Here is a 23,810-nt window from a genome sequence, read left to right on the forward strand (position 1 = left end):
ACTTCTCTTTCTAACCGGTAAAATTATTATGTCTTTGAGCAGGAGTGAACATGGTACCACATGTGGTTGAGACCCTGGTCCCTGTTTTACTGTCACTGAGGACTGGCAGCTTTTCACTTCAAGCCAGGCCTGTGAGAGTTAGACTGTAGCAGGGGCTCCTTGTGTCCTGATGTCCCTGCTTGCAGCACTCAGGGTCCTTCAGGTGGGCTCAGTCGGGGTGACAAAACAGGAAAAACAGCAGATGTCTTTTTACATTTGCTGTTGGGCTTGATGCATGCCAGCACTTACTAAGCTCTTGATGCCTTAAAACTCATGTAACCCTCACCCCAAGCTTGTGGGGTAGATAGTGTTACTATCCCATTTTACAGATGAGGAAATTGAGTTAGGAGAACTTAATGTCAGTTATCTAAGGACTGAAGCTGGAAAGCAGCAGAGCTCAGATTCACACCCAGGAAGTACATTCCCAAGGCCCAGGGCCCAGACTTTCAGGTCTTCTGGTTTTTGAGGAGATATTTGATTAATTTATGAAAAGATCATCGCTTGCGGCCTTGTTGGAATGAGTACCTTCTGGTTGTTACCTTAGCCCCATTTAATAACCCTCCCACATATACTTTTTACTTTTCTGTAATTTGAGCAGTTAAAACCCGGATGATACCATGACCAGGGTTTTAATGATTAGAGGAATTACTTCAACTGAATTACTTCTTCACTTGATTGTTGCGTGTATGTGTGTGTGGCAAAAATAACTGTAGGTTTTACCATTTTAACCACTTTAGGTGTAAAATTCAGGGGCATTAAATACTTTCACATTGTTCTGCATCCATCACCGCCATCCGTCTCCAGAATTTTTCATCTTCCCAACTGAAACTCTGTATCCATTACCCAGTAACTTCCTACTAACTCCCTCTTGACAGTCCCTGGCAACCACCCTTCCACTTTCTGTCTCTTTGAATTTGGATACACTAGGTACCTCGTATAAGTGGAATCATGCCGTATTTCTCCTTTTGTGTTGGGCTTATTTCACTTAGCATAATGTCTTCAAGTTTCATCCATGTCGTAGCATGCATCAGAATTTCCTTTTAAAGGCTGAACAATATTCCATCATATGTATGTACCACCTTTTTATCCGTTCATCCATTGATGGACATTGGGATGTGTCTACCTTTTGGCTACTGTGAATAATGCTGCTATGACCATTGGTGTACAAATATCTGTTTGAGTCCCTGCTTTCAATTCTCTTGACTACATATCCATTAGTGAAGTTACTGGATCACATGGTAATTCTGTGTTTAATTTTTTTCAGGTACCATTGTATTGTTTTTCTCATTTGATCTTGACTGTCAGTAACTGTACATGTTAGCAAGTTATGCCTAACAAGCTTTTTATGATTCTCTTGATACTGCCACTGATATTTGGTAATAACAAGCTTACATGTAGATGAACAAATAGGCAGGTTTTGGTGGTGGTGGATGGAGGGGGATTTTGTTTTTGGTTTTCTCTTAGTGATTGCTATAGTGACCATGATACTCTTACATTTTCGTGGGGGGAGCAGTCTTTCTGGCTAAAAGGCTGGAACCAAGCATGCTCAGATGTGAGACTAATGATTTATTCAGTTCTAGTCTTGGGGGATGTAGTGTAAAAGGAATTCTGGTAGTTCACACAAAGTCATGCAAAGCTCAATAAAGATTTCAGCAAGGGAAGAACATTGAAAGGAAAGATTCCTCATACTAAAGAACTCTGCAAAAAAATTCAGGACCACTTTTAAACCCTCAGGCTTTTAAAATTAGCCCCAGGGGATCATGTTCTCTGTACTTCCTGGCAAAAAATCTCTTCCAGACTCCCTTCTTAGGCATGCCACAGTGTGGCTGGAATGATGAAAATTATGCAAATTGGGTTCTCCAGTTTTTATGTCTCGAAAGTCTCCATTTAGGCCCGAGTAGTTGACAGTGCGAGGAAGCCATCATCTACTGTGCCTTCAGAAGCCTTCGTCAGAAGGAGCTCGTTGCTTTGGAATGAAATATTAAATTGAAGAGGTTCTTTAAAAACATTTGGGACTTCTGTGTGCCTGACCAGGATTATCTACTAGAGGGCAGGTTCTACTCAGCTCTCTGGCTTGGTAGCCCAGAGTCTGGAGTTTCTTGGGCATGCTTTTTATGATTCTCTTAATATTGTCACTGAGATTTGGTAATAACAAGCTTACATGTAAATAAATAGGTAGGTTTGGGGTTTCCTTGTTTTATTTGGGTGTAGTTTTCCAAAAGAATATACCTCTTGCTTTTTGTTGCAGTAGGAAAGGGATAGGGGCTACTTGCTTTGGGGTTGGGGAGAAAGATGGAAGTCTTCCTTCTCACCAGACTTGGCGATCATCTGGCTGCACCCTGGTCTCCACTTTCCTTAATAGCTGGTGCTTCTGGTTTCTAAGCCTTGCTGAGGTTCTGCAGGGAGGGCTGGCTGGCTTCTCTGCGGTAGCCACCCCGGAGCCTCCCAGGTATGAAGTTATTCCACCCTGCACAATCTTCTTGCCATGTTCATACATTGTGTTTCAGGGTTAGAGAAGTCTCCTAAATCCATAGGGTGTGGGGCTTGCATTTTTATTTCTGGTTTTCATTATTTGGGGTTAACTTGTAAAAGAAGAAAGCAATATAACATTTCTTTTCTAGCCTCTTGAAATCAAAAATTTCTCCCCTTACTTTTCTTCCCCCTTATTTCTTCCCCTATTTTGTTTTTAGAAGAAAAGATTTGCCTGCCATTGAATAAGAGGTGGAAAGAAAGAGATGAATCATAAGATGAAAGCAACTGGGAAGAGATGCTTTTGCTATTTGCTTGTTGTATTCATAAAGCTGCAGCTGGAACATATTCTGACTGCAAGCCAGGCCCTGTGCTAGACACCTTTCTTATATTATCTGTAATCCTGTCAATAATGTCATAAGGCAGATACTATTTATTCATGTTTTGTCCATGAGGAGTCTGAAGCTCAGCAAGATTAAGGAGCAAGGCCAAGGAGCAAGGCCAAGATTAAGGAGCAAGCAATCCCTAGCTCTGTAAATGTCAGAGCCAAAATTCTAGCCCACATTTGTTGACCCCAAAGCCAATGCTCCATTTGTTACACATTACCTTAACACTAAGAACTCTCAAATACTCTCAAAAATGCAGTTTTCTCTCTCATTAAAAAAAAAAATCTGGCCGGGCACGGTGGCTCATGCCTGTAATCCTAGCACTTTGGGAGGCCGAGGCAGGCAGATCACCTGAGGTCAGGAGTTCGAGACCAGCGTGGCCAACATGGCAAAACCCCGTCTACCAAAAATACAAAAATTAGCTGAGCGTGGTGGCGGGCGCCTGTAATCTGAGCTACTCAGGATGCTGAGGCAGGAGAATCGCTTGTACCTGGGAGGCAAAGGTTGCAGTGAGCCGAGATCATGCCACTGCATTCCAGCCTGTGCAACAGAGTAAGGCTCCATCTCAAAAATAAATAAATAAATAAATAAAAATCTGATATATCTGGCACGTGAATAAGCAGCCATGCAAGGAAAACCCCAAATAAATAATAGAAAAATGTGCCCTTGCATTGCAGCAAGGGTGCAAATATTTGTCTGCTAATTCACTTGGCCTTTCATGGTCACTTTTAGTCTTCTAATACTATAGGAAGTTATTTTTAAAATTTTTTCTAGTCTCTAACATAATGATCAGCAGACAGTCTGATGATGGAATCTCTGTTGTCTTCATTTTTCTGATGTAGTTTTTCCTTCCAAAAGCTCACACAAACACCTAGCTGGAGGGGTGTATTTCTGCCCACACGATTTTTTTTTTTTTACATGTGTTAATACTCAGGGGTACCCAGGGGGAAACTCCACAGACTTTCTTGATTACAATATATCACCCTTTCTGTGTAACAACCATCTAATCACTTCCCCTTGCCAAGAAATGAGAAAAGTATTTGTATTTGGAAAACCAAGCTACAACACATGAAGCATGTTAAGAATGATTGTCTCCCCAGAATCCACACGAGCTTTCCCCATCTTAGTTTGTTTTTCTAAAGATAAAAACCACACAGCAGTGTTTGTAGTTAGATCTAACAAGTGCCCATGCTTGCGTAACAAGATTTCACTTTGGCCGTCTCAACTTTATAGTATGTAAATAATGTTGTGAGTAATCTTTGAAACAGTGTGACATGTGCAACCAGTGTTTTTTTTTTAATACTTAAGAATATTTCATTATTTATTTTAAATGGCGATTTATGATTGATGGGTGTTTCACGTGCAAAATAATGTATTCCCAGGAACTCTCTAGGGAAGACAGAAGGACACACTGGAGTCTCACAACTCCTTCCCTTGAGCAGAGAGCTGGGGTCAGTTATGCAATTAAAAAACTCAAAGGGGAAATTCTTAGCTAAGCAGGTATTTAAATGATGCATGCCCATCCTGAAACTCAGATCTTCTCATGATGGAGTTCCATAGCCTTTTGAAAGCATATCAAAACATTTCATTATTTGATTTCATGAAAAGGCAAATGACAGGTTGCTTCTCACTCCACTGCATGGACAGTCCTAAGCCCTTGAAATGCTCATAAAGGTCACAGTGCCCAAGTTTAATGTCTTGGATGTGGAAAGAGAGATTGTAAGGGATCATATTGATCTGCATGAACTTTAAAATGCCATCAAACAGCTCAGAGGTTATATCTTAAATGCAGCATTAAAATAGACACAGGCAAATAAAACCATATGTTTAAATGTGATGTTCGATTTGAGTATCAAAAACATGTGGGTTTTTCCCCCTTGTATCCAACTTTCTCATGAATCACTGGAGTTTCAAATCATCTAGTACACTTTTCTTCCTCTTACAGTTTTCTGTAGGACAGACTCAAGTCATGGAGTAAGTAATAACCGTAACATTTTAATGAATACTCAAGCCAGTTTTCCTTCTGGTTGTCAGGAGCTTGGACTTTTTTAAATGATGGAAAACTAGACAGTTTAAGTTTCATGCAATATAAAGGTGGACTCTGTACTTCTGGTACCTCATCATAAATTTATATCTTCATGGGCTTCTCTTGGTATGTAAAATTATAATTTAGTTTGAGAGGTTGGCAAATTATGTCTATTAAGAGCACTCTGGACACTGCCACACATCATTCATATTTGGTAAATTGGATGGATGATTTCCTTCTAACATAAAATGTCAAATTCATCTATGCTGGGAATTCCAGTACAGGCAGGGGGACCTTAGCTGTATCACTCAAGTCTGTTTTGATAGCATCCCAAATGCCACTGTTTTTATATTGAAAGCATACTTTATATGCTTTTGAAGTAAGGGATCTACCACCACTGGATTGCATGCAAGAAATGTTACAGGGAGAGGAATTAAGTGGCGTTGCTGTTCCCAGTTATGCTTCAGAATTTCTGTTACCAAATTTGACTTTTAAAAATTGTATGAACTTTTCATAAATTTCACATAAAACTAATTATGGATTTTATAAAATTTTTATAAATTTTGTTTCAGGAAGAGATTACTTAAGTTTCTCCTAGGAATGGTAATTTACCTGGCAGACCAAATTGTAGCACAGCAAATTGATTTGACCAATACAGGTTGAGCATCCCTAATCCAAAATTTTGAAACATTTTCAAAAGAAATGCTCATTGAAACATTTCAGATTTTAGATTTTTGGACTGGGGATGCTCAGCTGGTATTCTGCAAATATGCCAAACTCCAAAATAATCTGAAATCCGAACACTTCTGGTCCCAGGTATTTCAGATGAGGGTTACTCAACCTGTGATAAAATCAGATTATACTAATTTGAAAGAGTAGAAAATAATGATCTTAAATTATTTTTTATTAAAATGTGATGAAAAAAATTAAGTGTACCAAAATTCTTAGAAGACCTTATATAACCTACATGAAAGTTCTGATTATTTGACAAAGCTGAAATTTGTCTTAAGATACAGATAATGTCTAATTTCCCAAATCAGTGGTTTGTGCTCCTTTATCCACCATGATGTGCAAATGGTACGTTCACACAGGTGACATGATAGGCTGTAGGTGACATGATAGGCTGTAGGTGACGTGCAGTTCCCAGCTGGTAGACCACGTTTAACTCAGTTTCTCTTCCTGGAAAGCATGCCCAAACACAAATGAGCGAGAATGATGTTGCAGTAGGAATAACCTTGAATCTTATGTTTTTAATAGTTACAAAAAAATACTTCTTAAAAACGGTAATTTAACCTTTATAGTCAAAATATCTTGGGGTATATTCTTGAGATTTGCAGATCCACTGTACGCTGGTTCTCAGCTTCTCATATATGATGATGGAAGTGGCAAAAGCAAGGAATGGGGAAAGTAATGTGAGCAGGAGACAATGAGACAAAGGGAAACATTAGCTCCAGCGGAAATGCCAGCGTTGTGCTATTTTACATAAAATGTAGAGACTTTGTAACCACATAGGTCCATTTAACCAACTGCCATTTTTTCCTAGAGTTGTCATATTTATTGCAACTACATGCGTTATGAACCTTGCAAGACAATGTATGTTATTATTTTTGCTTTAAGAGATTAAGAGCAAGTCTTTGCTATTGTGAATAGTGCTGCAATAAACATGTGTGCATATGTCTTTATAGTAGAATGATTTATAATCCTTAGGGTATATACCCAGTAATGGGATTGCTGGGTCAAGCAGTATTTCTGGTTCTAGATCCCTGAGGAATTGCCACACTATCTTCCACAATGGTTGAACTAACTTACGCTCCTACCAACAGTGTAAAAGCGTTCCCATTTCTCCACATCCTCTCCAGCATCTGTTGTTTCCTGACTTTTTAATGATTGCCATTCTAACTGGCATACACCATGGAATATTATACAGCCATAAAAAAGAATGAGTTCATGTCCTTTTCAGGGACATAGATGAAGGTAGAAACCATCACTCAGCAAATGAACACAGGAACAGAAAACCAAACACCACGTGTTCTCACTCATAAGTGGGAGTTGAACAATGAGAACACATGGACACAGGGGGGGATCATCATATACTGGGGCCTGTTGAGGGATGGGGAGCAAGAGGAGGGAGAGCATTAAGACAAATACCTAATGCATGTGGGGCTTAAGACCTAGACAATGGGTTGATGGGTGCAGCAAACCACCATGGCACATGTATACCTATGTAACCTGCACATGCTACACATGTATCCAGAACTTAAAAATTCTGTATGTGTACTCAGATATTTGCTGTTTATAATGCTCTTCATTCCTTCCTAAAGATGCACATTTCCCTCTAGTGTCATCTCCTGTTAGCCTGAAGAACTCCCTTCAGCACAGGTCTGCTGGTAATGAATTTTTAGTTTTTGTAATTCTGAAATGTCTTCATTTCACCTTCATTCTTGAAGGATATTTTCACTGGATATTCTGGGTTGCACAAGTTTGTTTTCTCAGCACTCAAAGGATGTCATATCACTGTCTTCTGGTTACTGTGGTTTTCTGATGAGAGGTTCGTGGTTATTAAAATCATCCTTTCCCTGTATGTCATGTGTAATTTTTCTCTGCTTTCAGGATTTTCTCTTTAGGTTTCAGCAATGTGACTATGACATCTCTAGGCATTTTGTGTATGTGTGTAGTTAGGCGTTTGGGGCTTGCTAAACTTCTTTAATCTGAAAATTTATTTCTTTCACAAGAAATAATAAATTTTCTTTTCAAAGAAAATTTTCTTTCAAAGGAAAATGTCTTTATTTATTTCTAAATTTTGGATGTTTTCAGCCACAGTTTTTTCAAATATATTTTTCTGCTCCATTTACTGTCTCCTTTCCCTCTAGAACTCCAAGTACCAGACCTTAGACCTCTGATATTAGCCCACAAGTCTCTGTTCCTTTTTTTAAGTCTTTTTTTTCTCTTTCCTTCAGATTGGATAATTTTCATTTATTTTCAAATTTACAAATTCTTTCCTGCATCATTCCCCCATTCTTCTGTTAAGCACATCCAGCAGCATGTTTCAAAATTTCAGATCTATTTGTCAGTTCTATAATTTCTGTTTTGTTCTTTTAGTAGTTTCTCTGCTGAGATTTTCTGTTTTGTTCATTGCAGGTATATTTTCCTTTATGTTAATAGCTACTTTAAAGTCTGATAATTCCAACATATGGGTTATCTTGGAGATTGCAGCATTGATTGTCTTCTCTTTGAGAATGGGTCACATTTGTACATGTTATGTTGTGGAGAGCCTGCATCTTGCTGTATTCATTCAGAGAGTGTAAATATTTTTCTTCTAGCGGGTAGTTAATTTGGTTAAATTAGCTTGGTTGAAGTGGAGTAAGTATTGAATATTTATGTTAGGAATGACCTGTTTGCTATATTTTAAATTCAGATCATTTAGGTACCTTTTGGTTTCTTATATGGTACAAGTGTTTTAAAAAAAAAAAAATCACTCAAATGAGAATCAGAACACTTGGGTTCCAGTCTTGGTCTTAATAGTTGACTACCTAATTATTGTTATATTACAATTAACAATCACTATGTTATAATTAGCCAAGTATTGTTATTATGATTCATTAATTGTTATAATAAACAAGTTGTATCTCTTTGACCTGTGGAATAAGAGGCCTGGTCACCCTTAAAGGTCCTTTTCCTATCTATGTCCTATACTCCTTTAATTGCTTAATATACGTATCTTGAAGTCTGAGTTAATTATTTAATTTTATAGGATTCAAAATGTTGATTTCATATATTATGTAGCAGAAAGAATATCCCAGTATTAGAAAATGTGGTCATGTATTATTGATATTTTTTCTTTTAATCTCAGATGGCCTTAAAAATACTTCACCCCTACTTTGCTTTATGCCTTAATGTTTCCTGGGCACAAGTCATTCAAAAAACAATAACTGAAAAGAATTTTATTTTTAACCTAATATTATATTTTAAATGTTTGTCTTTTAGGAAAAAGTGCTGCAAAGGATATAAATTTGTTCTTGGACAATGCATCCCAGAAGGTATGTAATATAAAAAAGATATTGTCTCACTTTATTCACAACTAATCATTCAAAGTCTATCAACTTTAGATGTTCATGGAATGTAGGTGTTATCTGTGTCTGATTATCTGTGCATCTGTCTGTGTATATTTTTTGGCATTAAATTTTTCTGATGCCAATTTTGTTATATGTAGCGTGCAGTGTCTGAATCATTACATGATGTGTTTGCACACATTGAGTCATTCTTATATAGTATTTCAGGTTTTATGATTAATGGGCTATAATCCCCCAATTAGCATTTTATACACAATTAGAACCAACCCTCTTCCCTTGACCTCTCTACCTGCTTTCTTTACCTGCCTTTCACCTGCTAAACTTTAAGTCCCTTTATATGACCATCAGCAAACAGTACCTGAGTGTTCAACTCAGCACTCAGATACAGATACAGAGCAAAGTAAGGCAGGGACCCAGCTCTCAAGTTGCATGCATTCAAGTTGAGAAGCCAGGATGGGGAGAAGACAGAAACAGAGAGACCTGGATTTTAATCATGCTTCTATGTCCTACTAATAGCTTTGACCTTGGGCAAGTTCAAGTTACTTTCTAAGCCTTAGTTCTTACAGGGTAGTATTAATATGTGGGTCAAATAATGGTTTTAAGAATTTTACCACATGTCAAGCACTTGGAACAGAGGCTGGTTCTTATTACAAGCTTGATAAATGGTGGCTGCTGTTATTGCTGCTGTTGTCATTGTTAGTAATAACTGCAACATGTGCAGTAGAGACATTCAAAGCAGAAAGTGTTCAGAGGTGACATATACACAGAGGCCCAGGGCAGTCAAAGAGGGTCTCGGAAATGAGGGGAGAAGTGAGACCATGTTATCAAGGAAGATTGCCCAGGACTTAAACAAGTAGAAAGTAGAGGGCTACAGAGGGTTCCAGGCAGAGCCCTGACACAGAAAGCACTAAAGACTATTTGTTTGAAGGGCATGGGGTTACGCTTGTTCAGGGCTGGGGTGAGGTGGGTGGGGAATGTGAAACGGTTTTCTTCACCTTTGCCCAAGAAGCCAGATCTCTATAGAAGATCTAGAGCCCAGCCAAGCTAATTCTGTTGCATTATCTCATAGAGCACCATTTTTGATCAGTTAGAAACAGATGAATCCCTCCCGTTTATTGCTGTTTTCGGTGGAAGGATGGGACAGTTCATTGAACCATAGCTGTAACCTTTGAGAAAGCTGCCATAGGAAGGCTGGCTGGGAATCACTCCACGTGTGATGATTGATGTGGTCTTGGGTTTCTCTAAGCTGAATTTCTCTCTGCCAGTCAATTCTGTTGGTTATAGCATGATGGGTAAACCCACAAAAGTCACAATAATTGCATTTCTTTCTATACCAGCTTTTCTCAGTCACCTTTATGTTGCAGTTTGGCAGACTGCAAAGAAAATTAAGGTTAGGCCCTTTGGTTTAAGATCTTATCTAAAGACCTTGCCCAACCTAATTAAAAACACAGTGCATGGATACCACATACTTAGAGTTTCTTTCAATGTTAGTGGTTTCAAACATCCAGGCCTTAAAACTAGTCTCCCTCATCCTAAAGAGACTACAGCACCTATAATTTAACATAACCCAGAACTGAATATTTTCAGGAAAAGTGGTCACACATGCTGAAAGTTGTTTTGCCAGAGCTGCCAGAGCTAATTCTCTGCTCTGTTGCTTTTTGCTATAACACTTTTCATAGCAGATTTGTTTTAATCTGTGGGAAAAAGTCAGTGATTGTTTCTTTTACTTAAGATATCTTTAGTCATAATTGTTTCTATCATCAGAGAATGCAAAGTACAAACGCAGGATTTCAGAAAATATTGTATGTTAGGGTTCTCCGGAGAAATAGAACCAATTTTGATTTTGATTTTCTATGTATGGAGAGAGAGGGACAGACTGAGACTGAGTGAGAGATTGAGACTTTTTTAAAGGGATTGGCTTATGAGATTGTGGAGACGCAAGTCCAAAATCTTCAGTGTAGGCTGGCAGGGAAGAGATCCAGGGAGGAGTTGCAGTTGGAATCTGCTGGCCAGAAGTCCCCCTTAGATTGGTGGGGTGTGGGAGGGGAGGTCAGGTTTTTTCTATTAAGACCTTCACCTGATTGGATGAGGCCCACCCACATTGTGGAGGGTCATCTGATTTACTCAAAGTCTACTGATTTCAATGTTAATCTCATCTAAAAAATATCTTCACAGAAACACGTAGAATAATGTTTGACCTAATATTTGGATATTTTGGCCTAGCCAAGATGACACATAAAATTATCACAAATCTACCCCATGTCAACTTGGCACCCATATGCATCTCCTTAAACCATACCTAATCTCCAGATAAAGGCAATAACAAAGTTGTATGTTCATCTGACATGCTACAACTATGCCGCATGAAACACACTAACCCTTTCCCCAGAAGAGGGTACGAAGTCCCAGGGCACTGGACTTTTCCAGCATCTCCTTGATATGCTTTAATGTAAATACTGTGATGTAAAGTTAACAGTATTTAAATACTGTGATATAAAGTCACTACATCTTATGACATGTGATAAGAAGATAAAAGAAGAAAACAAAGATTGGCATGCAGGTGCACACACACACACACACACAGACATGGAAATAATCCATGGAAAGGTAAGAAATACCCATGACAATTTACAGTGCTTTTTTCTGTAACTTGTCACATGGTCATAGCTGATACATGTAACCTGCCACCTTCTACTGCACAGCCCATATTCCCTTTGCCCTCAGCAAGCACCTCGCCTGATCGTGGTTCTTTCTCTACCTGGTAAGGTGACCCACACCTTCATTCCTGAAGGATCTGAGGTGTTAGCCCTGCCTGAATTGAGTTGTTGTCTTCTGTTGACTTTTTAATCACAGGGTGGGACAATACTAAGGGACCACCTAAGGTGTTTCTGGTGTTCTAGAAATTCTTCCTTCCCTCTGTTGTGGAGTAACAGTACTTTCCCCTTGGTAGCCAGGATCAGTCACCCCAGCTAGAAGAATAACTCCCTTTTTTGCCTGCTGATGCAGAGGCATGAGGAGACCAAAGTAGCTAGGTGGCACCTTAAATTTCAGTTCAATGGAATCATTTTTGCCTCTGTTGCTAGAAGTATTCCTCCCTTTGAAACTAAGCCCTCTAGGCCAATATAACATAAAGTTATAGGAACAGGAAGCAAAAATTTTGCTAGTGGATCAGTAGGGGTAACAGTGAGTGGTGCCACTCCCATTTCCACCCCTTGATTCTGGGACCTGTGAATCCTGGTTATGGGACAACCATACCATATGTTGGATACTGATTCAGAGCATATACATCCTCCTGGTGAACCTGACTCCAGACTAAGTAGCTGGGTACCATGGCCTAGCCAAGTTGACATGTAGCACTAACATCACAGATGGCAAAAAGAAACTAGAATGTCTAAAGAAATACATTAACTAATGAGTGGAAGCTATAGTTTTTAAGCGTTGCTGCCTCATATTTGTTGCTGTAAGTCAGGGCTCAGTCAACTATGGCCTGTGCCCCAACTCTGATTCTGTAAATGAAGGTTTATTGGAACACACATCAAACCTATTTATTTCAGTAGTGTGTGTGACTTCTTTTGCACTACAACAAACTACAGCAGAGTTGAGTAGTTGCAAAAGAGATCTACAAAGCCAAAATATCATCTGGCCCCTTAACATAAGTTTGCTGACCCCTGCTAGAAGTGATATCTTGATTGGCCGGGTGATAGGATGATCTGACTTGTTCTAGTTCAGCAATTAGTAATTCAGCATAAATTGTGGGAAGGGGGCAGTGCTGGTTTCTTGAGGGGACACGGTCCCTGCCAGGTAGCTGAGCAGTCATAAGAACCAGCAGCAAAAGAAGCAGAAGAGCAGGTAAAGCTTGTACTGTGCATCGGGCACAGTACTTAATGGCATCATCGAATTTAATCTTCATAAAAGCACCAAGAAGCATGAGTATTACTATCTTTATTTTGTAGGAGAGGAAGCTGAGGCATAAAGAACCCAAAATCACAGGGATAGTGGCAGAGACAGGAGGGTTGGCCCAGAACCTATACTGTGCACCCTAAAGCTACATACTTCCTGGAACAGGGCCTGGTACAGAGTAAGCATTCAGTAAATGTGGAAGAGTAGCCAGCCACGGTGGCTCACGCTTGTAATCCCAACATTTGGGAGGCCAAGGTGGACGGATCACCTGAAGTCAGGAGTTCAAAACCAGCCTAGCCAAATTAGCGAAACCCTGACTCTACTAAAAGTACAAAAATTAGCTGGGCCTGGTGTCTGGCACCTGTAATCCCAGCTACTCTGGAGGCCGAGGCAGGGAGAATCGCATGAACCAGGGAGGTGGAGGTTGCAGTGAGCCGAAATTATGCCAGCGCACCCCAGCCTGGGTGACAGAACAAGACTCCATCTCAAAAAAATAAATAAATAAATAAGTATAGCAGAGCATGGGAATAAAACAGGTATAGAGTCCCGTGGGCGGTGAGAAGATAGACAAACTAAACTCTGTTGAGGAGGTCAAGGAAGGCTTCTTTAAGGGGTGGCGTTTATATGAACACTTGAAAAGCTGGATACGATGTCAACAATTATAAAAGGATGTTGCAAGAGGTAAAAACAGAATAAACAAAATTGTGGAGGTGAGAAGGCAAGGATGTGAATAAGGAAGGGAGAAAAAGAGACGTTAGTTTTGCTGCAGTATAGGAACTTACAGATTAGTCTCAAGGTTAGAAAGGTCTCGACGGATATAATGCCAGAACTTAAATACAAGAGTGAACCATTTATATTTCATGTTCATTAGTAGCAAGTGTAAAGGTTTTTAAACAAGGGGACGGCGTACACAGTGCTATGCTTTGGGAAGGTTAGCCTGGCAGCGTTATCCCAAATGGATTTAATCTTGGGATGGTAAGAATCTTGGGATGAAGATCTTGTTTACGAGGGAGTTTCTGAAGGTCTGAGTTAGAATGGTGCCAAAAGAAACAGGACAGAGAGGATAGAACATAGATACGTTGTAAAGATGAAAGCTACATGACTGAAAGCTGGTAGGCTCTGGGGAACAAGCATCAAAAATGGAGGACTGAATAAATTCGTTAATCTTGCTTCCTCCAGAAAATGCACAAAATGGGAAGGGCAGGAGGAGGTGGCGGGAAAGATTCACAAAAGACATAAACCCATGAGTACAAACTTGGAAGAGGAGATAATAGCAACAAAACTTTGGAAGCTCCAGAACAGAGAGGGAGGTGGTTAATAGCTTAGCACATTCGGAAAGGTTGAATTCTAGCCAGCTTAAGGAAACCAAGGAGCAACCCCAATTTATACCAAAACAAATAGTAATCAGTAACATTACAAATAAACTAGAAAAAGGGGTAAAAGTAATGTGAAAACAGGATTGATTAAAAGTTTAAGAAGAAGTCAGACTCCCAGATCTTGTCTTCTACTCCATACAGACAGGATATTGCCTTTTCCACAACCAGGCAGAAGACAGCAGGTATATTTTCTAAGAGAGTACACCAGAGGTTCAAGGATCTGAAGGAGACCAGTCAGAGCTGAAAATGAATGCCCAATACTGAAAAAGGAGGGTTTCGGTAAATGCTCACACACTGAATTTTGAAGCCCCCAGCCTTCTCCCTTCACTTGAGTTCCAGAATGAGTTCACTCTCAGGCAAGGATTTGGAAATGTCTTCTCTGGGCATTCTAGACAACCCAAGGAAGAGGTCTGAAGAAACTGAACTTGTAATGCACTGGCCAAATCACTTACAGTGATACCCAGATGTCGTAAAATCATAAAACCATATGCAAACAGATTCTATTAATCTGTTTTAAATATACCATGAATAAACTAGAGCAGCCATCTCAGGATCATCAGATATCAGAGGGAAACTACCATTTGGCCCAGCAGTGGTATATATTCAAAGGAAAATAGATCATTATACCAAAAAGACACATGTACTTCTATGTTCATCACCACGCTATTCATGATGGCAAAGACATGGAATCAGCCTAGGTGCCCATAGTAGTGGATTGGATAAAGAAAATGTGGTACATATACACCATGGAATACTACACAGTCATAAAAAAGAATGAAATCATATCTTTTGCAAAAACATGGATGGAGCTAGAGGCTATAATCCTTAGCAAACTAATATAGGAAGAGAAAACCAAGTACCACATGTTCTCACTTATAAGTGGGAGCTAAACATTGTGCACACATGGACACAAACATAGGAACAAGACACTGCAGACTAGTAGTGGGGGGAGGAAATAGTGGGAGGGTTGGAAGGTGAGTAGTGGGGGAGGAAATAGTGGGGGGGTTGGAAGGTGAGTAGTCAGGGGGAATAATGGGAGGGTTGGATGGCGAGATTGAGGAAGTTTTCCAAGCACGAGAGCAAGAGATCAAAGAAATGAACAATAGGAAAGAAAAGATGAGAATATTACACATAAAGTCCAGGGGATGCAACATCCAAATAATTTAAAATTCCACACAGAGGGAGTAAGTTCTTAAAGATATAATTCAAAAAAAGTCTTCAGAATTGAAGGATATTTATTTCCAGATTAAAAAAAGGGTTTACGAAAGATTGAAGTGGTACCATATAAGTCCTAAAAATTTTTAGAGAGGAAAAAAAATGTGATTCATACAAAAGCTCAAGAATTCGAATCTCACACAGGACTTCCCTACAGCAGCATTGAAAAGCTGGAAGACAATGGAACAATGCCTTCAAAATTCTGAGGCAAAGTTTTCCAACCTAGAATTATATACACAGACTATCAGTAGTGATCATAAGGGTTGATAAAGTATATTTTAGACATGCATGATCTCAAAACTTTTACCTCTTTTATGACATTTTTCAGGAAGCCATTGGAGAATATTCTCCACTAAAATGAGGGAGTAAACTGGAAGAGAGAAAGACATGGATATATGGTTTGGCTGTGTCCCCGCCCAAATCTCACATCGAATTGTAATAATCCCCATGTGTGAAGGGCAGGGCCAGGTGGAGATAATTGAATCATGGGGGCAGTTTCCCCATACTGTTCTCATGGTAGTGAATAAGTCTCACAAGATCTGATGGTTTTATAAATGAGAGTTCCCCTGCACAAGCTCTCTCTTGTCTGCCACCATGTAAGACATGACTTTGCTCATGTGCCTTCTTCCATGATTGTAAGGCCTCCCCAGTCATGTGGATCTGTGAGTCAGTTAAACCTCTTTCCTTTATACATTACCCAGTCTCAGCTATGTCTTTATTAGCAGTGTGAGAACAGACTAATACATGTGAGATCCAGGAAACAGGAATCCAACAAAAGAGAGAGGGAGGTGATGGGCATCCTGGGTTCATGGTGAATGCGCATTCCTGGAGGCAGCTATAGGCTGGGCGCGGTGCTGGTAATCCCAGCTCTTTGGGAGGCTGAGACAAGAGGATTACTTGAGGAGTTCAAGACCAAGAGTAGTAGCTGCTGTGCAGCAGACCTACAGAGTCCTAATTAGAGCAAGTTGAGATTAATTTGAAAAAATGTCTATAAGAAGAGATTTGCAAAATTGAGGCGATCTCTGGTGATGAATCAGTGATCAATTTGTAGAAAACTGAATATGTAGATTGAAGTTGTCCAGAAACAGAGCCTTCACCACTTATTTAACAGAAAGCAATTAATATGAAGAATTGCTAACTAGTAATTGAGAACCAAAAATGCAAAGGAAAACTAAGTATCATTGAGGTAACAACTGCAGGAAGCAGCTACCGCCTCTAGGCTAGGGAAACAAAGAGAAGATATTGGGCCAGTGAAAACTTCGAAGTTTGGAGGACCCAGAACTCTGAGGAAGAGGTACTGACTAGCAAGCCCTATTTCTCAGATCTCAGAGGAAGTTACTAGTGGATCAGAGACCCAGACCTTTGAGGAGGGGCTACCAGATGGCTGGCTGGTGCTGATATCTCTGAAATGGGATACAGTGAGGCTGATTTTGCAAGTGTTAGAAAAAAAAGCTGGATTTTGCTGCTACTGTTTTCTTTTTGGTAGACACAGGAGCTCACTATGTTGCCCAGGCTAGTCTTGAACTCCTGGCCTCAAGCCAGCCTCCTACCTTAACCTCCGGAGGTGGCACATGCCACCATGCCCAGCTTGCAGCTGCTATTGAAACAATCTGTTAGTGGGATAGAAGAGAAAGGCTGATATTAGGCTTTCATGAATAGGAAGCCCAGGAAGCGAAACAGAAAAAGGCAGATATCCTTTCTTCCTCTTCCAGCCTCCCTGTCTGTATCTGTCTGTGTCTCTATGTGTGTCACTGTCAGAAACGAAGAGGCTGGCAACTGACAAAGGAGGAATGTGGTCTCCAGAGCCCAAGTCACAAAGTAGCCCATGGAAGAAGGTGGGTGTTTGAAGTTAAGAGAGAAAGCTCAGTAACTGGCACCCCAAAAATATACAAGATAATTCTTTTAATTCTAAAGAAGACAAAAAGGTCTTCAAGAAGGTATAAGTAATTCAAGCATACTTCCAGGCTCAGCAAAGAATAGCTTTTATGTTGTCATTATGGTGCAAATACTAAAAATTATCACACCAAAATTTCATCATAACTGTGTTGGCCAGATGGAGGGAATAAGAACTTACGGGTGTGACTGGAGGAGACAGGAGGCCATGAAAAAGTTAAATGCATCTCTTCTGTTACTGGAAGTCAATAGAGAGGATTTAAAATAAAAATAAAGAAGCAATGCAAGTCAGCTATTTAGAGATGCAAAAGTGAGTATAGAAAGAATCAGAAGAGTTGAAAGCAGTTCCTCGGGGAAGCAGAAATGGTAGGAGAGACAGGGAACTGCCTTATTAGGCACCGTAATCAACTCAAACACTTTGACAGCCTCTCTGCCTCCTTCTTCCCCTTCCCAGCTGCTGCGGAATGGTGGTAACAGCCAACAGGAAAGCTCAGAGCCAGTCATGCCAGGATCATGCTCTCCAACAAAAAGAGCACAGAACCTTGGCAGCCTAGAGGTGATGCCAAGTGGATGAAACATGTAGCCACAGACAGTTTGCAGGGTTGGTCAGAACACCATGCAGGCAAAGCAGGCCTGAAATCACAATCATGGGAAGGAGTATTTTACAAGGGCAGCTTTCCAGGCCATCGTGAGAGTGGCACGATACTTGTCACACAAACCCTCCCTGCATCAGGAGCTGACAGCCCACCCGTTCACCTTCATATGTGGTGGAGCGAAGCCAGACTCACTCTGTGTCCAAGGATAGTTTATCTATCAGCACCTGGAAGAGACAGTGCAAGGATTAATGAGGTGCTGGCTCCAGTCTGGGAGTCAGTGTTGTGCCTGAGCTACTGAATTAGAGCCAAAGTCCCTTCAGAGGGTCATTACATATCAGTTCATAGGAACTGAGAGGAGCAGATGCCCTAATTCTTTATGAGTAGCCGTGTATCCACCTCAGTTTGCACAGGCTGAGGGCTGGAAAGAGACCTCTAGCCATTTGAACTCACCCAACCCCTTCTCAGCATGAGAGATCAACCCCCCAGGATGCACACTTATACAGTATACACACATAAGCATCGGCTGTCTTATAAGTCAGGCACATTTCTATTACAAAGTGATATGGTTTGGCTGTGTCCCCACCCAAATCTCATCTTGAATTGTAGCTCCCATAATTCCCTCGTGTGATGGGAGGGACCTGGTGGGATGTAATTGAATCATGGGATGGGTCTTTCCCATGGTGTTCTCATGACAGTCAATAAGTCTCATGAGATCTGATGGGGAGTTCCCCTGCACACGCTCTCTCTTGCCTGCTGCCATGTAAGAAGCGGCTTTCTTCCTCATTCACCTTCAGCCATGATTGTGATGCCTCCCCAGCTATGTGGAACTGTGAGCCAATTAAACCTCTTTCCTTTATAAATTATCCAGTCTCAGGTATGTCTGTATTAGCAGCATGAGACCAGACATGTATACACAAAGCCCCATTCCTACTTCTCTGAGCCTGCCTGACTTCCAGCCCTTCCTTCCATATGATGACACCAATGCCTGTCACCCCAGCTGGCCTTTGTTTAGTATTCTGCTGGGTGGAGTCAGCTGCCTCTACAGCAGTTGATGAACAAGACAAAACAGCACCCCCTCCCCCGAGGGAATCCACAGAGGCTGGCCCTCTTAAGAGTCTTTTCTCTCTGGATATTGACAAAGACCAAAGGATGACGAGGTGGCCTAGGGGAAAAATCACGAGTGGTGTGATGCCATGTAAGTCACCCATTGCAGTACTCTTAGAAGGTGACCCACAGCCCTAAAGAGTTCCTGTCCCTCTAAGTGTATCTGTCCACACTTCACACGTGCCCTTGAGCAGAGCCCAGCCCAGAAAGTCCTTTCCAGGCCAGGGCCAGGTTACTCGCCTCCTCCTGTAGTTGACGTGAGCTCTCACTTTGCTTTTTCAGATTACGACGTTTGTGCCGAGGCTCCCTGTGAACAGCAGTGCACGGACAACTTTGGCCGAGTGCTGTGTACTTGTTATCCAGGATACCGATATGACCGGGAGAGACACCGGAAGCGGGAGAAGCCATACTGTCTGGGTGTGTTGGGAATGTGCTTGTTTCCAGCTTCTGAACATGTGCCTTGTTCAGATGGTTCTGTCCTTGGTTGGACCCTTCAATTCTCATACTTGTTGGATGTAGTTGTGTTTGATATTATCCTAGGGATAGCTTATCACTGCCCTTCATCACAGTTATTAAAACCAATTAGGCCCAAGGAATTCTTCCGGGATTTGGTACCAGCAAGGTCCTAACTGGCAATGAGACATAAGAGCAGGAGAAGGGGAACATGCCCAGATATAAACTAGAATAATGTAAAACGGAGTATAAATGGTCAGAAACGTAAAAACGCAGACAGAACAAAACAAGAATAAACATTCTCTTAGAAGATGATTGGGGAAAAAAGGAAGTAGCCATATGGCAGACAGGTTGGGAGGAAGTCAGAGGGAGCTGAAGCCAGCCACCTGGGCTGCAGCTGAGCAGAGCCTGCACCATCCACGGCACCAGCCTGTTTACTGTCACCCTCATGAACTGGCTGTCCCGGCCGTGCACTCCTTGAGATTCTAAGGCAGCCTTATGGCTCATTTTCCTTTGGAACCATATGTCTGAAAGTGTGGTCAGTTCATAACTAATCGAGAAACATCTGGGGTCCTCATTTAGGGAAAAAAAAAAAAATCCTGGCCTTTTCTCCACACCTAATGAATCACAACTCTGAGAGTGTGTCCAGACATGCATATTTACACCAATGCCTCTAATGATTCCTAAGCATGGTGAGATTTAAGAATCAGCTAGAGGATAAACTGCAGAGACTAGCAGTTAGATCTACATGGAAGATAAACCAGCTGTCATAAGCATCCCTCTTTCTCTACCCTAGCGGGGGCTCTAGGGAGCACCATTTCTGAGAAGTTCTAACTGTAGGTCCTCTGGTTGCTCCCTGCCAGCATTTGGGAATGGTGCCCCACAATGCCAGAGAATGGGATTGTGACTCCCAAGTGAATGGAGCAGGGATCTCTGGTCTCTCCTGCAGAGAGAGGTACAGGCCATTCCATGAGGCTCAGGTCCCAGGCACAAGGCTCTTACTTCACTTTATAGCAGCTACTGTGCCCTATTCTTTATGCATTTATTTTTGAGACAGGGTCTCACTCTGTTGCCCAGGCTGGAGTGCAGTGGTGTGATCATGGCTCACTGCAGCCTTGACCTCCCATGCTCCTGTGATCCTCCCACCTGAGCCTCCTGAGTACCTGGAGCTACAGGCATGTGTGACTACACTCAGCTAATTTTGTTCATATTTTATAGAGATGGGATTTTACTATGTTGCTCAGGCTGGCCTGGAATTCCTGGGCTCAGCTTCCTGTCTTGGCCCCCCAAAGCGCTGGGATTACAGGCATGAGCCACCGCACCCAGCCCCCTGTTCTTTTTGTTTGGGGGTTTGGGGACCAGCAGAACTTGCCTTCTACTAAGAGTTCTATTTCTATCTCTGATTTCAACTTCATCTCCTCTCTCTCTCTCTCTGGGAAGCACAGGCAGCAGCACATGTAGGTTTAGGGCAGGGACACCTGGGGAAAGGCAGTGAGCCTGAGGAATTGCAGAGGAGGATGCAGCTACAACATCTGGTCTACAGGTGACATAGTCGGTACTGCCAGGGGAGCGTCCAGATGACCACCCTCCCGTCAGGATACACAGGGACTGGGTCACTGGCAGCTTGTGCAGGGAGTGGCTGGGAAGTTGTTGCCATCCTCAAGTTCAGGGCTGGCCTCTGTCTACCCAGCACATGTGCACAGTCTGGGGCTGCATACCACGGTTCCCACCCACTGCTACCCACTGTCTTCAACCAGTGAGCAGGAAATGGAATTGGGCCTCCCACTGTCCTCATGGTGGGAAACATTTTTTTTTCCACCATGCAGCAGGGGAGCAAGTCCATGATGTGCATAGTTAACATGGGCTCTTCATGGGGACTTGTTTGATGGTCCCATGGCTCATTTCCACAGCTCATGAGGGGTCTGTCTGGGTTCTTGATAAGGCAGAAATTTCCTGGGGAAGACTCTTTCCATTAGACCCATTATGACTATTTTCTTTTATTAGAAGTATCTTTTCCCAGGTGCCATCATGGCTTTTAAATGGGAAGGAGCCATTCCTAAGTGACCTGTGGGTCATCATCATGCTGTTTGGAACCTATACCATAAAGGGAAACTTAAAAATCCCCAGCACAGTAGGGCACTCGCAAAAAATCATCTCTATAATGTTTGCTTCTCTGAGTGTTGCCATTGGTGATCTCATTCTCATTTCTAAGTAGCCCTGTGAAGTGTTTAGGGCAGGCTTTATTGTCATTGTTCTGTAAGTGAGATCTCTGAAGGCTAGCAGTCTAAGACACATGACTTGGGAGTGGCAGAGCCACAGCCAGGAACCCCATCACTGATCAGCCTGTAACAATGGCCACTTGGCCAAAAGTGCTATTTTTATGGATGGCCCACATTTCTAGCTCCCTACTTTATTCCAGGCTTCTCTGATCAAGGTCGGCCCAAGTGTCCTTTGTTGTTATTAACAGAGAGGCAAAGCCCAATGTCATCTGTTGTATCAGAAGTGAATTCTCAGAAACTCAGTATTCTCTACATTTGGTTCAAACCAGATATTGATGAGTGTGCCAGCAGCAATGGGACACTGTGTGCCCACATCTGCATCAATACCTTGGGCAGCTACCGCTGCGAGTGTCGGGAAGGCTACATCCGGGAAGATGATGGGAAGACGTGTACCAGGGGAGACAAATATCCCAATGACACTGGTAAGTAGGGCAAGTCTAAATATCTCACTAATTGCATATTTTTATATATTATATATATAACCAGTTTAGGGGTTTATATATTATATAGATATGATTATATAATTGTATACATAAGTATATTTATGTAATTCTATGCTATATAATTTTATATACAATGTATGCCACATTATGTTTAATGTCTAAAGTTTCCAAGTGCCTACGTGTAATTATACACAATTATTTATTGTATGAGTTTGTTCTCACACTGCTGATAAAGACATACCCAAGACTGGGTAGTTTATAAAGAAAAAGAGGTTTAAAAAACTCACAGTTCCATATGGCTGGGGAGGCCTCACAATCATGGTGGAAGGCAAAGGAGGAGCAAAGGCACGTCTTACATGGTGGCAGGCAAGACAGTGTGTGCAGGGAAACTGCCCTTTGTATTAATAAATCATCAGATCTCTGAGACTTATTCACTGTCATGAGAACAGCATGGGAAAGACCTGCCCCCATGATTCAATTACCTCCCACCAGGTCCCTGCCATGACACATGGGGATTATGGGAGCTATAAGTCAAGATGAGATTTGGGTGGGGACACAGCTAAACCATATCATGTATTTTATATATATGTAGTTATATGTAATATATATATAACATACATTTTTATATATTCACTTAAGAGCACAATGAGGTACCTCAGAGGACAAGCAGACAAGTGGGCAGGAAGGGGCACATATACGAATTGTAAATGGGACCTAGGGAAAAGAATATAAGTTCAAACTCCTTCTAAAGAGGAAGAATAAGAGTGATGCCCATTAGCTCAAGGGTTGTAAGCTAGTGTGTACTGGAGGAAGCTCTCCAACAAGCTGAAGTGGTGTGCTCTTGGAGAAATCAGTAGAGCTTAGATATGTGTTTAGACAAACTTGGAAGAGCAGAGAAGAGGCCAGAAACGCTGTGTTTTCCCAAAGAAAATGGGCTGAAATATAAATATGAAACATCTCCATGTAAGGTAAACAATCTGTATCCATGCTACTCAAAATATGGTCTATGGACAGGCAAGATTCACAATTGGATAAAAACAAAAATTGAGAGTGTTTAGAAATTTTTATATCAATCTGACAGAGGAATTTTGTTTAAATCCAAAAATTTATGCTTGCATTTTACATCTTATTTTTGTAGTGGTTCATCTTTGTGTTTCACAGAAGTATCAGTCCACAGGCAGTTGGAAAATTTCTAAAAGCTGGGCCTTTAGCACAGAGCTGAGAAGCTGATTTACATTATGTCAGCGACATTCAACTGAGATGTCTGGTCACTCAAGCATATGATCAGCCCGAAGTTTGGGTTATTTCCTTATTTCAGTTTGGAGGGAAAAAGAAGAACGAGGCAGAGACGAAAAGGGGAGGGATGGGGGAAGAGGAAAGAGAGAAGAAAGAGAAAAGAGAGAGCCCCTAAACTAATATCAATGCTTCAGGCAATGCCTTGATCATCAAAATACCACCACATGCATGTGTGAAGCAGCTCTGGTCCTTCTGCCAAGTTGTCAGTGCCAGCCTAGCCATGAAAATGTAGGATTTTAGCCTAAATGTCAAGGGCCTTTCTAGC

The 23,810-nt window shown here is 41.3% G+C and overlaps 1 protein-coding gene across 1 annotated transcript in view; it reads left to right on the top strand.

Annotated features, from left to right (window-relative positions):
- Positions 1 to 23,810, top strand: part of CCBE1 (collagen and calcium binding EGF domains 1) — a 261,647-nt gene that overhangs the window by 206,593 nt on the left and 31,244 nt on the right. Inside the window, exons 3-5 of the mRNA XM_003264285.4 lie at positions 8,905 to 8,957; positions 19,357 to 19,491; positions 22,076 to 22,228. Coding sequence (XP_003264333.1) covers positions 8,905 to 8,957; positions 19,357 to 19,491; positions 22,076 to 22,228 — 341 coding nt within the window. The remainder of the gene's footprint in view (positions 1 to 8,904; positions 8,958 to 19,356; positions 19,492 to 22,075; positions 22,229 to 23,810) is intronic.

This window comes from Nomascus leucogenys, chromosome 4 (genome assembly GCF_006542625.1).
Source record: "Nomascus leucogenys isolate Asia chromosome 4, Asia_NLE_v1, whole genome shotgun sequence".
Lineage (NCBI taxonomy): Eukaryota > Metazoa > Chordata > Mammalia > Primates > Hylobatidae > Nomascus > Nomascus leucogenys.